At 50.7% G+C, this 15,543-nt stretch overlaps 1 protein-coding gene across 3 annotated transcripts in view; it reads left to right on the top strand.

Moving 5' to 3' along the window:
• Window positions 1-15,543, top strand: part of ST3GAL2 (ST3 beta-galactoside alpha-2,3-sialyltransferase 2) — a 49,231-nt gene that overhangs the window by 26,984 nt on the left and 6,704 nt on the right. For all 3 annotated transcript variants that reach the window (XR_006605602.1, XM_004754024.3, XM_004754025.3), the window contains 3 exons: window positions 5,721-7,102; window positions 9,889-10,082; window positions 14,719-14,898. Coding sequence is in view for 2 of the 3 variants with exons in the window: in XM_004754024.3 (XP_004754081.1) it covers window positions 6,764-7,102; window positions 9,889-10,082; window positions 14,719-14,898 (713 nt within the window). In the remaining variant the exon portion in view is untranslated. The remainder of the gene's footprint in view (window positions 1-5,720; window positions 7,103-9,888; window positions 10,083-14,718; window positions 14,899-15,543) is intronic.

Below are 15,543 nucleotides of genomic sequence, written 5' to 3' on the forward strand. Positions count from 1 at the left end.
GAGCCTGCTTCCTCCTCTCTCTCTCTGCCTGCCTCTCTGCCTACTTGTGATCTCTCTCTGTCAAATAAATAAATAAAATCTTTAAAAAAAAAAAAAAGAAATTGTCAAGGATACGGAACAAATGGAACTCCTGTACATTACTGGTGGAAAGTAAAATGCTCCAACCGCTTGGGAAAACTATTTGCTTATTTCTAGTAAAGCTTAGTGAACACCTACCCGGTAATTCCACTCCCAGGTATTTACCCAAGAGAAAGAGAGTAAGTGTCCACAAAAAGACTTACACAGGAAGTTCAGGGCAGTTTTACGTATCACAACTCCAAATTGAAAGTAACTCAAACGTCCAAATGTGGAAAAGAACGGACTACAGACACGTAAGGTGTGGACGAGTCTCCATAACATTGCACTGAGCAAAAGAAGCCACATACACAAGAGTACATAGTATGTGTTTACATGAATTTCAAGAGCAAGTAAATATAACATATGGTGAGAGAACTCAGAAAAGCAGGGGACTGCCGGGTATTGACTGAAAGGAGCACAAGGGATTTAACTCTCTGAGGTGATCAAAATGCTGTGTTTCCAAATGGGTGGTTACACCAATGTACACATAGTTAAAAATTCATCAAACTTTACATTGAATGAATGAATTAATGTATGAATTAAACTCCAGTGGAAAAAAAAAAGCAGATTGTCCCAAGTGGGGGTGAGATTTGTGGGGGGAAATGAGACCCTATACTTAACCTGTTGTCAGGGTTTACCTTAAGCTTTAAATCTGCTTAAAATTACAAGCAGGCTGAACTCACTGGATTTGTTCGTGATTCAAAATATTCAGCCTTTCAGTGAGAAACCATTCATTCCCACCCAAACCTGAGGAAGATTAATCTCTGAAGATGTCCACATAAATGAAGTCATAAAATAAATTAGCCCGGGACAGATGGGGGAAACTTATAGTATCACAGTCTGTTCCCACACCATGTTTTCTGTGGGAAAGATGGTTTTTAATTTTTCTTTTAAAATACATAAAACACCAATGGCATATATTATGTCTGTCTTTATTAACTCATGCCAAATTATCTTGAACTGTTGTTTCTACCAGCTACATTAAGGAGTAATGCAGTATCGACTGCATTTATTGTCCCACTCTACATTAATTGTCCCAAAAGAGGTGTGTGAGTGTTTTTATTTTTTATTTTTTTAAAAGATTTTATTTATTTAATTATTTGACAGACAGAGATCACAAGTAGGCAGAGAGGCAGGCAGAGAGAGAGAGGAGGAAGCAGGCTCCCTGCTGAGCAGAGAGCCAGATGCAGGGCTCCATCCCAGGACCCTGAGATCATGACCTGAGCCGAAGGCAGAGGATTAACCCACTGAACCACCCAGGTGCCCCTGTGTAAGTGTTTTTAATACGGTACATCCTCTCCCGACTCTTGGTACTATTAGTTTTTTTTTTTAAGATTTTATTTATTTATTCGACGGAGAAATCACAAGTAGGCAGAGAGGCAGGCTGAGAGAGAGGAGGAAGCAGGCTCCCTACTTAGCAGAGAGCCTAATGTGGGCCTCGATTTTAGGACCCTGAGATCATGACCTGAGCTGAAGGCAGAGGCTTAACCCACTGAGCCACCCAGGTGCCCAAGTACTATAAGTTTCTTTAATATTTTCCTATAAAAATCCTAGAAAGCTCAGGTAGTAATGTCTATGACATTGGCCATAGCAACATTTTTCTAGATGTATCTCCTGAGGCAAGGGAAATAAAAGCAAAAATAAACTATTGGGACTATATCAAAATAAAAAACTGCACAACAAAGGACACAGTCAACAAAACTAAAAGGCAGGGGTGCCTGGGTGGCTCAGTGGGTTAAAGCCTCTGCCTTTAGCTCAGGTCATGATCTCAGGGTCCTGGGATTGAGCCCTGCATTGGGCTCTCTGCTCAGCAGGGAACCTGCTTCCCCACCCACCCCCGCCTCTGCCTGCATCTCTGCCTGCTTGTGATCTGTCAAATAAATAAATAAAATCTTAAAAAGAAAACAACAACCAAAAGGCAACCTGCAGAATAGGAGAAGATATTTGCAAATAGCAAATAACAATAAAGGGTTAGTGTCCAAAATATATAAAAAACCTATACAAATCAAAACCCAATAAACAAATAATCCACTTAAAAAATGGGCAGAAGACCGGAACAGTCATTTCTCCAAAGAAGACATCCAGATGGCCAACAGACCCATGAAAAGATGATCGACATCAGTCATCATCAAGGAAATTCAAATCAAAACTACAACAAGCTATCCGTTTACACCTGTCAGAATGGCTACAACCAAAACCACAAGAAACAACAAGTGTTGACAAGGATGTAGAGAAAAAGGAACCCTCATGCGCTATTGGTGGGAATGCAAACTTGTGCAACCACTGTGGTAAACAGTATGAAGGTTCCTCAAAAAATTAAAATTACAACTACGCTGTGATCCAGCAATCTCACTGCAAGGTATTTTCCCAAAGAATATAAAAACACTAATTCAAAGGGATCCAAGCACTCTTACGTTTATTGCAGCATTATTGACAATAGCCAAATTATGGAAGCAGCCCAAGTGTCCATCGATAAGTGAGTGGTTTAAAAAAGATGTGTATATGTACAATGGAATATTATTCACCTGTAGAAAAGAATGAAATCTTGCCATTTGCAACGACATCGATGCAGCCGGAGAGGATAATGCTGAGTGAAATAAGTCAGAGAAGACAAATACCACAGGAGCTCACTCATATGTGGGCTTTGAAAAACAAAATAGATGAGCAAAGAAAAAAAAAGAGAGAGGCAAACCAAAAAAACAGACTGAGCTCTAGAGAACAAACAGATGGTTACCAGAGGGGAGGTGGGTGTGGGGATGGGGAAATAGGTGATGGGGATTAAGGAGTGGGCTTGTCCTGATGAGCATGGGGTGATGTGCAGAACTGTTGAATCAGGATTTTGTACACCTGAAACTAATACAACACTTTATGTGAGCCATACTAGAGTTAAAAACTCCTCTGAGAGCCCATTTTAAAATGTAAATCAGGTCACAGTCACACAGCCCTCTTCAAAACCCTGCCTACAGATTCGTCATAAATCCTAATCCTTCCAAAGCCCTCTGTGGCTGGCCCACAGCCTTCTGGGGCCTCTTCTCTGCCACCCTCGCCACCCTCGCCTGCTTCATGAACCTTCTTCTCTGTTGTAACAGGTCAGGCTTGTCACCTCCTCATTCTCTCTGCACTCTTTCACTCTTCTGTCTTCTCTCCTGGCTCGCTGTAATTTCCCTTTGTATTTGCACCTAGACCAGAAGCTCTGTGAGGACAGGATTTGAGTGTTCTGTCCCACACTGTCCCTCTGGCCCAGCGTTGGTCCATTAAGAATCAGTGGAATGAACAAGTCCCCAGCAGCCAGGTGGCCCCAGAAGACGGGCCTGCTTCCCCTTGTGGGCAGCAGAGTGTGTGTCCTCCCTCCAGCTTTTTTATACGGGTGTGTGCATTCACGGGCTTAACGTGCATGATCAGGGCAGCTGCGAGGGGAGAAATCAGCAACTGGAGGGCGCGGGATCCCACTGGAGGAAACAAGATGGGCGAAAGCACTCCACAAGGGGCAGCGCTGGGTGACTTCTGGGATTTGGGGTTCATGTCTAGGAGCCTCTGATGTTTCTTAGTCTCAGCAATGATTCCTCCCTGTGTCTCTGCCCTCAGCACATGTTGAGCTGCTCAAGCTTCCGGGAACAGCTTGGCCACGGGGTTCACAAAGCAAGGGCTTTTGCTGGTTACTCCACTTCTTTGCTCTTCCCAAACACACTGACAAAACTAGGGCTTTCCCTCTCCCCCACAAAGCAGCTGGTTACCTCAGATGCCCCCTTCATTGAGTTAGAATCCCAAGGAGTTACTGACTTCCCTAGTGGGGGAGAGATTTCCTTTGGAGCTTCCTGTGCCAGCGTCTGCCCAGCCCCCACCTTCAGTGGTCTCAGTGGGCTGCCCACCAGAAACCAGGTCTCCATGGAGAAGCTCTTCAGAAAGTCACTGCTTTCTTGCGCCACTTGCCTTGTGGTTGGCTCTCCCCACAGGTCACAGGACCTGGAAAACCAAGTTCTTTTCCTTAGATGTTGGGTGTAGAAAGGGACAAAGGGAGAATGGGAAGAGACAGTGACCTGGCTTCCTGTTTACACACTATCAGCCAAAGGCCATGCATGGAGTCTGGCCTTCCAAATGGGTGCAGTAAAACATCTACAGTAAAGCACCTTGGAGCCGGTGCTGCGGGAGCCCCTGGGAATTAGAGCCAAGAACCCTGGGTGAGACAAATGAGGAAAGCTTCACTCTTGATCCTGGGAACCAGCTCCTGGGTCCCCTTGTCGCTCTTCTCAGAGCCCTTTGGTAGTTGAAAGAACTCACAGGCCTCTTTCTGCGCCTTGGCCAGTCATAGGCTTTGGAACCAGGTAGACCTGGACACAGATCTCACCTCTGCTCCCAAGACTGTGACCTTAGGCAAGTTGCTTTACTTCTGCAAGTGTTGTTTCGCCACCCAGAATAATGTTCTCCTTACTGGAACATGCTAGTTCCGTTCCCCAATGGCTTTGTGGTTTGGCTTGGCTCCAGAAATTTGAGCTGCCACGAGTGGAAGGGGCAGCTGAGGTTCTTGAACGCAGAATCTGAGACGCCTTTTCTGAAGCTGCCGGCAGCCGCCAGAGGACCCAGGAACAGAGAACCTAGGAAGGGCTGGCTGGAGCTGGGGCTTTCAGCAAGGAGCTGTGAGGCCCTGGGGCCAGATCAAAACTGGGGCTAGCTGGATTTGGAGAAAAGCTGATGGGGGACAGGCGGGCAGCCAGATTTAAGTGATCCGCGTGGCGTGGAGCCACGGCCTCCACCCTCAGCCTTGTCCCTGACTCTGGCTCAGACTCCCTTACCCACGGCATGGATTCAGACTCCTTTTCTCAGGGCCCATCCACACACTGCCAGCCCTTTCTCCCTGCTCTTGCCCACCAGGACAGCACGAGGCCTCAGACTGTCCATGCCCCCAGGGACCCTGGCATCCATTTCATCCATAAGGTACAGAAGAAGGCAGCTGTCCAGTCGGCCGTTTGGTGGGGACGCTGAGCCCAGCACCTCCCCATCCTGACCCAGTCGGGTTCTCTCCCCGATACCAGGGTCGGAAGGATTGTTAATGTTTCACTGAGCTAGCCCAGAAATACCTCATCTAGAGCCCACACCCAGGAGAGGAGGGGGCAGATCCCAGGACAGAGGCCTACCCCTCCTCCACCACCCTGTCTCTTGCTCAGAGGAGTTTGTCACAGGCACTCAGAGGGTAGAGAGCCCCAGGGTGGGGCGTCATATCTGCAGTTTCCTGTAATCTTCCTCTGGGCCGATTTCTCTTCAGTTTCACCTGAAATTAACCTCGCATAGCTGGACTAGGAACATTCTAAACCCGGTTCTTCCAGGGAGTCGCTGTGGACTCCAGGGAAATCACTTCACGGCCTTGTTTATCTTCTGGCTAATAAGTGCGAGAGGGAGCTAATCTCTTCATCTGCAGCCAGCAGAGAGCGTCTGTGGGTCCGGACAGGGACGGGAGAGCCCTTTCTTTTGTCCACCCTTTGGTTAAGTGGGCGTCTCCTCTACTGCTAGCTGTGTCCCCTCTGGGACTTGGGGGCAGGGCTGGGGGGAGAGCCTGTGTGTGTGCGTGCCATTTATCTGCATGCTACTTTTCCTCTCTGCAATTTCAGGGTCATGCTGCGGCAGCCTGGCGCCTGACGGAGTGAGGGGGAACCTGCCGGGGGATTACTGCTAGCGTGCGAGCGGAACAGCGGGACAGCAGCCCTCAGGGGACTGGGGATGGGCAGAACAGCAGCAGCACCAAGGAGGGCTGGGCCCTGGCAGGGAGCTCGGCACACGTTCAGCTGACCCAGACAGCGTTGGAAGCAGGTTCCTGCTGAGCGGCAGCTGTTCCCAGGCTCTGGAGGACCTCCCAGCAGGAACAGGAGCTCTGCGAACCACCCTCTAACCACATTTGGAGCCGTGACCATCAGAGGGGCCCAGCACCTCGAATGGGAAGTAGAAAGGCAGAACCTAGTGCAAGAAGGATCTCGGTCTCTGCGGCAGAGTTTTCCGACAGCCACAGCACTTCTTGGGTTTCTTCTCGCAGGACTGGGGCCTTGTTCCCTCCTCTGGTGGAGGGATTGGGCCAGGAGGGCCAGCTGCGCTGGGGAGGACTCTCGGATGGAATCCAGGCCGTTTGAAGCCCATGTGCTCTCTGCTGTGGTTGGGGTTTTAGGGTTTCCCCACTGCAGGGGACGAGGGGCCGCCTCCCTGTCTGCTCATGAACCACAAGGACCCCGAATGCTCCAGACTGGACCATTTCGAGCCACCAAAGAGGGGGCCCCCCAGAGCTGGCAGCCAGCAACCCCAAGGGACTAGAGGGCTGGAATGGACTGACCTCCCCCTCTTCAGGGCAGCAGGAGAGTCAGAGCCTCTGTGGCCCAGCTAGTGACAGAGAGACCCGATGAAGCCATAAGCTGGCACCCGACTGGCTCAGGGACAGGGGAGCCACTCCTGCCCACTGTGCTTTCTCCTTACATTGAGGGAGGGTGTGGTAAGGGACCCCTGCCTCTGTCCCCTCCTCAGCACGTGTCCCTATGCCCTTTGCACGTGGTGCCAGAAGAGGCAGGCTCCGCTGTGGCTGGCCCGTCAGTGGGCTGGGAAAGGAGTGGCCACGGTGACACCCGCCCGCCCCCCAGGCTGGTGGTCTAGCCCCCTGAGGCGCCAAACCATGAAGTGCTCGCTGCGGGTGTGGTTCCTCTCCGTGGCCTTCCTGCTGGTGTTCATCATGTCGCTGCTCTTCACCTACTCCCATCACAGCATGGCCACCTTGCCCTACCTGGACTCGGGGGGCCTGGGCGGGACCCACCGGGTGAAGCTGGTGCCCGGCTATGCTGGCCTGCAGCGCCTCAGCAAGGAAGGGCTCACTGGAAAGAGCTGTGCCTGCCGCCGCTGCATGGGTGACACTGGCGCCTCTGACTGGTTCGATAGTCACTTCAACAGCAACATTTCCCCCGTGTGGACCCGAGAGAACATGGATCTGCCTCCAGATGTCCAGAGGTGGTGGATGGTGAGAGCTGTGGCCCCTCCTGCCTACCCTTTGCTGCCCCATCTCCAGGGGTCTGTACCCCTGTTTGGGAGTCACTCTTCCAGCCCTGCCCCCCCAGCCCTGGGATTTGGGCTGTCTGTCCTCTGGCCTCCAGAGCCCTGACAAAGTATTAGGTCCGCTTGACCAGAGCCATCTACTGGGGTCAGAGATTCTGAAAGGCAGAGCAAACTTTGACCTGGAGGGAGGCAGAACTGTTTTCTAGTGCCTGTAGGGGCCAAGCAGAGATGAGGAATCCCTAGTAGGCCTGGGAGGGCACACAGAAACAGACCCCAAGGAGGAAGACGGTGAGAAGTCCAGGCCGTGGCAGGGAGAGGGTCTGCTTTTGATAAAGGACACAGCCTATCTCAGCTGCAGCCCCTCTTGCAGAGGTGTGACCCCCGCCCCGCCACTGCTGCATCTTCTGACCCTTTAAGAGAACCCAGAAGTCCACAGTTTCTTGCTAACTATCCCAATTTGTGAATGTTGGCTCACAATAATTTTAAACACTGTGAGAGCCACTCTTCTGTGTTTTGTTTTGTTTTTCACAATTGCTGGAAGAGACTGTCTTCGGGGCTGGGATAAGAAAACATGGTCATTTCCTCTGGGTGATAAGGAAGATGAAGGGGAGTGGATGAAGGGACAGTTGTGCCCATGCCTCCCTGCTCTTCTGGATCCTGTCACCTTTCTATTGCTTTTAATTCCCTTTCATCCCTGTCATCTCTGGAGCATCACTCCCCAGGCTCCACCAGGGCCATCTGGTTGCCACATGTCAGGTGGAACAGTGTCAGTACTTCTCCCAGGGGCCCACAGGCTGCCTGCATTCCCCAGTGGGGGACTTGGGAGGCAGCTCATGGCTCCTGGTTTCCCCACCTGGCAGGTAGGGTGAATGATGACTCCCCATTTTTCTCACATTCAGGGAGGTAGTAAGAATGAGCTCATGCGATCAGGCTTATCAGAACAACGTACAGATCCCACTTCCTGACCCAGACTGTCCACGTCCCTAAGAATGGGGAGGTCTACAGAGCAAGGGTCACCAGGAACTCCACAGGCCATCCTGTGACAGCCTGGAGCCCTTGAAGGGTTCTGCCTGTTAATCATAGTCACAGCCTTCATTTTGTGGGGAAAATCAGTGTTTAGATAGTGCACAGGGTTTGCCCAAGGTCATAGGTCTCTGTGGTGGCCGTCGAGAGCCAAAACAGGTTGCTAGACAGAGGTAGACCCGTGGATGGGGTACGGCTCCTACCACAGAGCATTTTCTTTTAAGAGAGGGAGGATAGAGGGGCAGAAAGGGAGAGAGAAACTTAAGCAGGCTCTGTGCCCAGTGCAGAGCCCAGTTGGGCTCAGTCTCAAAACCCTGAGATCATGACCTGAGCCGAAACCAAGAGCCGGATGCTTAACTGACTAAGGCCCCCATGAGTCCCCTATAGAGCGTATTCCTTGGTTTCTACCTTACTGATTTGTGGCATGTGGGCCCAGTACAGTATGTTCATTTAAAAAAAAAAAAATTGTACGGGCGTCTGGGTGGCTCAGGTTAAAGCCTCTGCCTTCAGCTCAGGTCATGATCTCAGGGTGCTGGGATCAAGCCCCTCGTCGGGCTCTCTGCTCTGTGGGAAGCCTGCTTCCTCCTCTCTTTCTCTGCCTGCCTCTCTGCCTACTTGTGATCTCTGTCTGTCAAATAAATAAGTAAAATCTGTAAAAAAAATTGTAAAAATTTTATTTATTTATTTATTTATTTATTTAGAGAGTGCATGAGAGCAGGGGCGGGGGGAGAGGGAGAAAAAGAAAGATAATCTGGGGTAGACTCTGCGTGTAGTGCAGAATCTGACATGGGACTTGATCCCAGGACCCTGAGATCATGACCTGAGCTGAAATCAAATCGGCCGCTCAACCAACTCAGTCACCCAGGCTCCCCTTTTTTGCTCAATATTTTAAAAATATTTGCATTCATTGCCAACGTTTAGGAATTAGGATATTTCACATGAAATGTATATTTTCAGCTTCTCAAAAAACTGGAAAATTTGGTCTTTTTGGGCTCACCATACCACATGGCAACAGTTGGCTGATGTCACTCGTTTTTGCTGGGGCCTCCTGTTTGCCATAGGCCCCATCTGATGCTTCCCTCTGAGGTTTGCTTGCCTGGCGCGTAGGCATCGGAGGGCTGCTGCAGCTTCGGGTCATGGTCTTTCATGGTCACTGGTGGTGGGAAGCTCAGGGAACCAGTTTCATTCCAGCCATCCTGACTTGGAAGGAATTTTTGTGTGTCACTGCCTTCCCTTCTCCTCCTCCCCAGGGCTCAGGAAGGGGGGAGGGTTCCTGCCTTTATCTGGTGGATATTGTCTCACCTGCAGCTTTTGTAACCTTGAGCCCTCCGGCTAAGTCCCAGGGGCGCCCTCTGTAGGCTGGTTCGGAATGAGCCCCCAAACTTCATAGGGTTTTTCACGTTAACCGCACCTCGGAATGACTCTCAGGTGACTTGTAGCTTCCTTGAGAGGATAGCAAAGCAGGGGCATCTGCAGGCATGACAAGCCCGGAAGTTTCTCTGCTTTGCAGTACCCCTTGACCGCCACCCCCCTCCAGTGCATTAGGTCGCTCCTGATGAGCAGGGTACCAGTCTGAGAAAGGGACACCGCTAGTGTGGAGAAGGGGAACATCCTCAATGCTGAGACGATTTCGCTCCCTGAGACTAGAAAGTGAGGGCAGGCAGGTGGGCAGGAATCCCTCCCTGCTCGCATAATCCCCTCACCTTCCTTCTCCCCTTGTGTTGACAGATGCTGCAGCCCCAGTTCAAGTCACACAACACCAATGAGGTGCTGGAGAAGCTGTTCCAGATAGTACCAGGCGAGAACCCATACCGTTTCCGGGACCCCCACCAGTGCCGGCGCTGCGCCGTCGTGGGGAACTCGGGTAACCTGCGGGGCTCTGGCTATGGTCCAGATGTGGATGGGCACAACTTCATCATGAGGTGAGCCCCGGGGCGCCCAAGGGTGGGCCCAGAACAGGCCTCCAGAAGGAGGGACTGGCTTCCTTAGCCTTGTCTGCAGTGGAGGAGTTGCCCACTGCTGTGAGTCTCTGATGCCAGGTCTCTCTCTTGTTCGTTGGGTAGACGGGGAGGCAGAACCCCCATCGTATACTTTGCTCGAGGCCAGCACTCAGTTTCTAGCTCTGAACTCCTCCTGAAAGAGCTGAGAGTAGAGTCCTGGCTGTTTTCTGGTAAAAAACTCCCACCAGAGTTCTAGCCTGATCCCCTCAGTGCTGGCCCAAAAGTGATAGCCTGCACTAGAGTCTTGATTAATAGCCACAGATGATTCCTTCTGGCAGACTCACGGAAGACAGAGGTCCTGGGCAGGAAGAGGAACTGCTCAGTGCTTGCTCTGGGCTGCTATCCCTCACCTTTATTTCATAAGGTTCAGATTATTTAAAGGACATCTGTGCCCAGCCTTGAGGAAAGGAGAGGGGTTGGGAGGGCGTTCATTTCAAAGACACAGAGCTATGAGTCTGGAGGTGAACAGGGACTAGACAGTGGACTTGTTTTTTGTTTTGCTTTGTTTTAAAGATTTTCAAATTTATTTCACACAGAGAGAGATCACAAGTAGGCAGAGAGGCAAGCAGAGAGAGAGAGAGGAGGAAGCAGGCTCCCTGCTGAGCAGAGAGCCCAATGCGGGCCTCGATCCTAGGACCCTGAGATCATGACCTGAGCCTGAGCCGAAGGCAGAGGCTTCAACCCACTGAGCCACCCAGGCGCCCCTGTTTTGTTTTAAATAGGCTCCCCGCCTAGTGTGGAGCCCAACACGGGGCTTGAACTCATGACCCTGAGGTTAAGACGAGCTGAGATCAAGAGTCGAACACTTAACTGACTGAACCACCCAGGTGCCCCTAGATGGTAGACTTGTAACTTGAACACGGGCTGCTCATTCTGCTCCTGAACTTGTGTTTTCTGACTTCCTCCCTGACTTGGGGGACAGGAAGTGCCACAGTGGGGGTCTTTCAATCCCACTCCTTGGTGGAAGAAGCGCCTTAAGAGTGAAGATGCTGAAAACGCCCAGTTTTCACAAAGCATCTCTTAGGATAAGCTGTTGCAGAAAGACCAGGTTCCCCAGGAGGCAAAAGGAAGGGCTTTGTCTTAGAAACTGTTGCTGTTACCATAGCAACACCAAGACAGCAGTGTGTCTCTGAGGCTTTCACCGTTCCTTGCGAAACCTTTCTCATTCCTTGCGAAACCTTTCTCGTGTTGAGAATGGTTAGGGGTGGGGGAGAGGAGGGATACTAGGCCTCATCCAGGAGCCCAGAGGCACCTGAGATTCTCTCCATCCTCCCGCTGCTGGCACTCCCAATGTGAGGGAGGCAAGCTGGTTGCTGGAGAGGGAGTTCTTTCCGAGTAGGGAATGAGATGTCCACACTCCCCTGCAGCCTTGGGACCCTTGGAAAGCCCGGGGAAATGCTGTTGAGTGCCTGAAACGCCTGCTGCCCCGCCCTCCTGCCTGTACACCAAGTGGGTGCTTTCACTGTGCATGTCGGTGATGGCTGGGAGGCTCCGGGGTCCATGGAAGCCACCAAAAGGCTCGGCTCCTATGACACCTGGCTGGTACCCGATCAGGCCAGGCTGCCGAGAGGAATTTACAGAGGTTTCCTTACCTGGACCAGGTTCGGAGATGTGCGTTTTGGAGTGGACCCCAAAATTGCTTTGTGGAAGGGCTGACCCTGCGTGAATTGGCTTTTTGCTAGGGGATAGTGGAGTTGACTCTTTGCTTATAGGCATGTCTTCGTTTTGGAACCCATGGGGAAGTCTCCCTGCTCCACGGAAGCAGGACCAACATAAGACCCCACTGAGCTGGATGGCTGAGATGATGGCTCTACCCATACTTCCCTATGCCGCTCTCCAGCTGCTTCCTCCTCTTCTGTGTCTTCTGAGCCCTGCTGGTGACTCCAAATGGAGTTGAGCTGGTCCTGCTCAGCCAACCAGCAGATAGATCCACAACTCCTAAAACAAGCACTGGGCAGATTGTAGGCTCACCAGAAATACGTGAATAAATGAAAGAGACAAGGCAAGTGCATACCAGACCCCAGGGAAGAATCCACATCTGCCTTTCCTGTGCTGCTATCCTCAGGTGCTTCTTTGGCAGGTGGAGGGAACCAGGAACAGACAGACTCCTAGAATGCTGTTCCCCTGAGTCATGGAGATGTAGTTCTCCATCCCGCTCGGGCCCCTTTCCAGGGCTTGGCTTCTCCAGAATGAATCAGAGCCTCGACACAAAATCCTGTCTTCAAAAGCATGCCCTGCGCCTACCCTCTACCTTGGAGGCTCTGAAACATCTTTTTGGACCTGTTTCTCCATTCATTCCCAGACTTCTGGAAGCTGGTGCCTGCCCAGCAAATGGAAGGGACCAAGGGAGCTGGAGGCAGTGATGCTGCCTGACAGGTCTAAGACAGGACTTTGTCAGAACTGTGGCTGCAGATGCAGTGGGAAAGGTAGATGGGGGGCCTGTGGGTGTCTTCAGAGGCCAGCCTGGGCACTTGCAGCCCTTCGATCTGTGGGACCAATTTGGCCTTTGCACTTCACGTGAGGTGAGGTTTGTTTCTCAGGTACTCACCAGAGTGAACTTTGACCCCAGCTCCTGCCCAGTCCAGGCCCAGCCAACTTGAGTGTCACCCACCCAAGTCTTCTGCCTCCTGCTACCCCCTTACATACCCCAGGCAGCTGAGAAACACCATCCCTGTTAAGGCTTTCTTTCCAAACTGCTCTGTTCCTCACAGACCCCAGAGCTAATGTGGCAGAAGGCAGATCCAGACTGTAGCTATGGTGACCACAGGACATACTAGTGCTGTGTGCAGAGCTATACAACCCCCAACCAATGGTTACTAATAACATGGGAAAAGATACTTCTAGGCTCTTCTAACAGACAATATCTCTGAAATCTAAAGACCAGCGAACAGAGGGGCACCAAGACAGGTGGCAGTGCGGCAGTTAACCTAAAGAAATAGAAGCCACAGCACAGTCCTGCAGGGAAGATTCTAGGCTTCTGCTTGAACCAGACTAGAACAGAAATGGCCAAGAACAAAGACTCATCCTCTAGTTCCTAATCAGGCCACTCTTGGGCTTTATGGCTTCCCAGCCCCAGAGAGTCTCCAGTCCCTGAAGGGAAGGGAAGCAGAGAGGAGGTACAACAATGTGACCAGCGGGGGGGCGGGGGGGCATTCTGGACATGCTCGCACTGCATCTTGCCATCAGTGGGAGAAGGGCAGGAGGAAGGCATTGTGGGAGCCCCAGTGTCACAGGAGGTCCTTACCCAGCCCAGCTAGTGGTGCCAGCCCCTGTAAGGACACGTTTTATGGATCGGCATAAAAAGCAGGGAAAACACCTGGAGACTTGATTCCCTCTCTCCCAGGTTCCTTTGTTGCCATTGGAAGGCAAGGCTGTGGCCATCTCCCTGGGTAGTCATGATTCTGCATGGTGGTCCACGCGAGACAGGAATGTTCTCATAAATGGTCACAGCAGAAAAGACTGACGCATTTGTGTTCAAAGCTGTATCACCTGTTTTGAGGATGCTCTGCAAAAGAGGGAGCTTTGGTTTTATTGATCCTGTGTTTTGCACTGTTTGGAAGAAAGTAGAAGCCTTCTTGGCTTGTTATACCCAGGAGAGTGGCAAGCCTGCTCTGGGTTTCTGAGTCCTTCCATAGCAGTATGGGAAAGACAGAGCCACACTGCACATCACCAGGGGACAGCCGAGGTGGGTGCTGTCAGAACTCCGCGCATCCCACTTGGCCTTGGAACAAAAAGACAGATAAGAAGGTGAAGTACAAGGACAGAAGGCATGGGCCTGGCGCTGTAGAGGCTGTCATCCAGCCCCGGGGCTGAGGGAACACTGCAACTTCTTACCGTCCTTCTACTGTCTTCTAGGAGAGAGGACAGAACAGCCAGGGAAGGTTGAAGCTGTAGAAGGCTGTTCTTTCCTAAAAAAAAAAAAAAAAAAAAAAAAAAAAAAAGGCATAAGAGTAATATGTGCTTATTAATGGGGGGAAAAAACCCAAAAATGTATACCCTAAAAGATGAATTATCCCTCCTCATCCCATTTCGCAAGAGTAGCCTTTGTTACCAGTTTCAGTACTCTTCCAGATTTTGTTACATTTGTATACAAAAAATTCCTACCACACTATTTGGTTTTAAGTTTTCCTTTTGTGTGTTGTTAATTCCCTCCCTCCTGCAGCACAGAGCAGTATTCAGAAGACACACGTTAAAAGGAAAGAAAGGGGATGGACACGTCACACCACGTGGTTTTCTCGCTGGGCTAATTTCCGACCAGCACACGGAGATCCGCTCCACTCATTCTCATGGCTCCGTAGTATTTTGTATATGAGTGTGCCACAACGTACTGACTGGTCTTTATTGTTAAATTAATTCTCCTTTTCCCAACTCTAAGAATTAATACAGTGAATATCTTTGTACACATGTCTTGGCAGACTTAGGCCACCATTTCTGTAGGACATGTAGAGATGGAACTGCTGGGTCACCCGTTTACATTTTCGATGGCTAGTACCAAATCATCTTCTAAAAATCGGTTTCCATGGCGGCTTCTTCTCATGTTACCCTCTTGTCCCTGCAGGATGAATCAGGCGCCAACCGTGGGCTTTGAGCAGGATGTTGGCAGCCGAACCACCCACCATTTCATGTACCCAGAGAGTGCCAAGAACCTGCCCGCCAACGTCAGCTTTGTGCTGGTGCCCTTCAAAGCCCTGGACCTCCTGTGGATTGCCAGCGCTTTGTCCACAGGGCAGATCCGATTGTAAGTCACTCTGCGGACTGGGAGTGGAATAGGGGAGACCGGGGCATTTCGAGAGGACTCTTCCCAGGGATTGGCTCTGAAAATTCTGTTAACTGAATATTCTGACCAAGAGGGGCTGGTGAAGAGGGAAGTCATCCTGTTCAGTGTCACTTCCTGCATAGTCACTGCGGGCATCCTGGTAGTAGAAAGGCGAGGAAAGGTTTTGGTCTCCTTTCCAGGAAGTGGCTCCTGACTGTGGGAACTCTGCCATCTGAGAGTTTTCTGTAGAGGCAGTTGCTGGGAACCTCGGGAAATTCAATTCACCAATTTCCTTTCTTCCTTCCTTCCTTTCTTCCTTTCTTTCTTTTCTGAGATTTTATTTATTTATTTGTCAGAGAGATAGAGAGAACACAAGCCAGGGGAGTAGCCTGCAGAGGGAGAAGGAGGCTCCCTGCCAAGCAGGGAGCCCGATGCAGGGCTTGATCCCAGGACCCTGGGATCATGACCTAAGTCGAAGGCAGACGCTTAACTGACTGAGGCACCCAGGGCCCCTCCCCACCCCTTTTCAAAAATTGAAGTATAATTGACATACATGTTACATTAGTTTCATCACCAAGTTGTTGTGTTTTTTTTTTAAGATTTTATTTATTTATTTGACAGAGAGCA

The sequence above is a fragment of the Mustela putorius genome, unplaced genomic scaffold (assembly GCF_011764305.1).
Source record: "Mustela putorius furo isolate JIRA1106 unplaced genomic scaffold, ASM1176430v1.1 tig00000174_pilon_pilon_pilon, whole genome shotgun sequence".
NCBI lineage: Eukaryota > Metazoa > Chordata > Mammalia > Carnivora > Mustelidae > Mustela > Mustela putorius.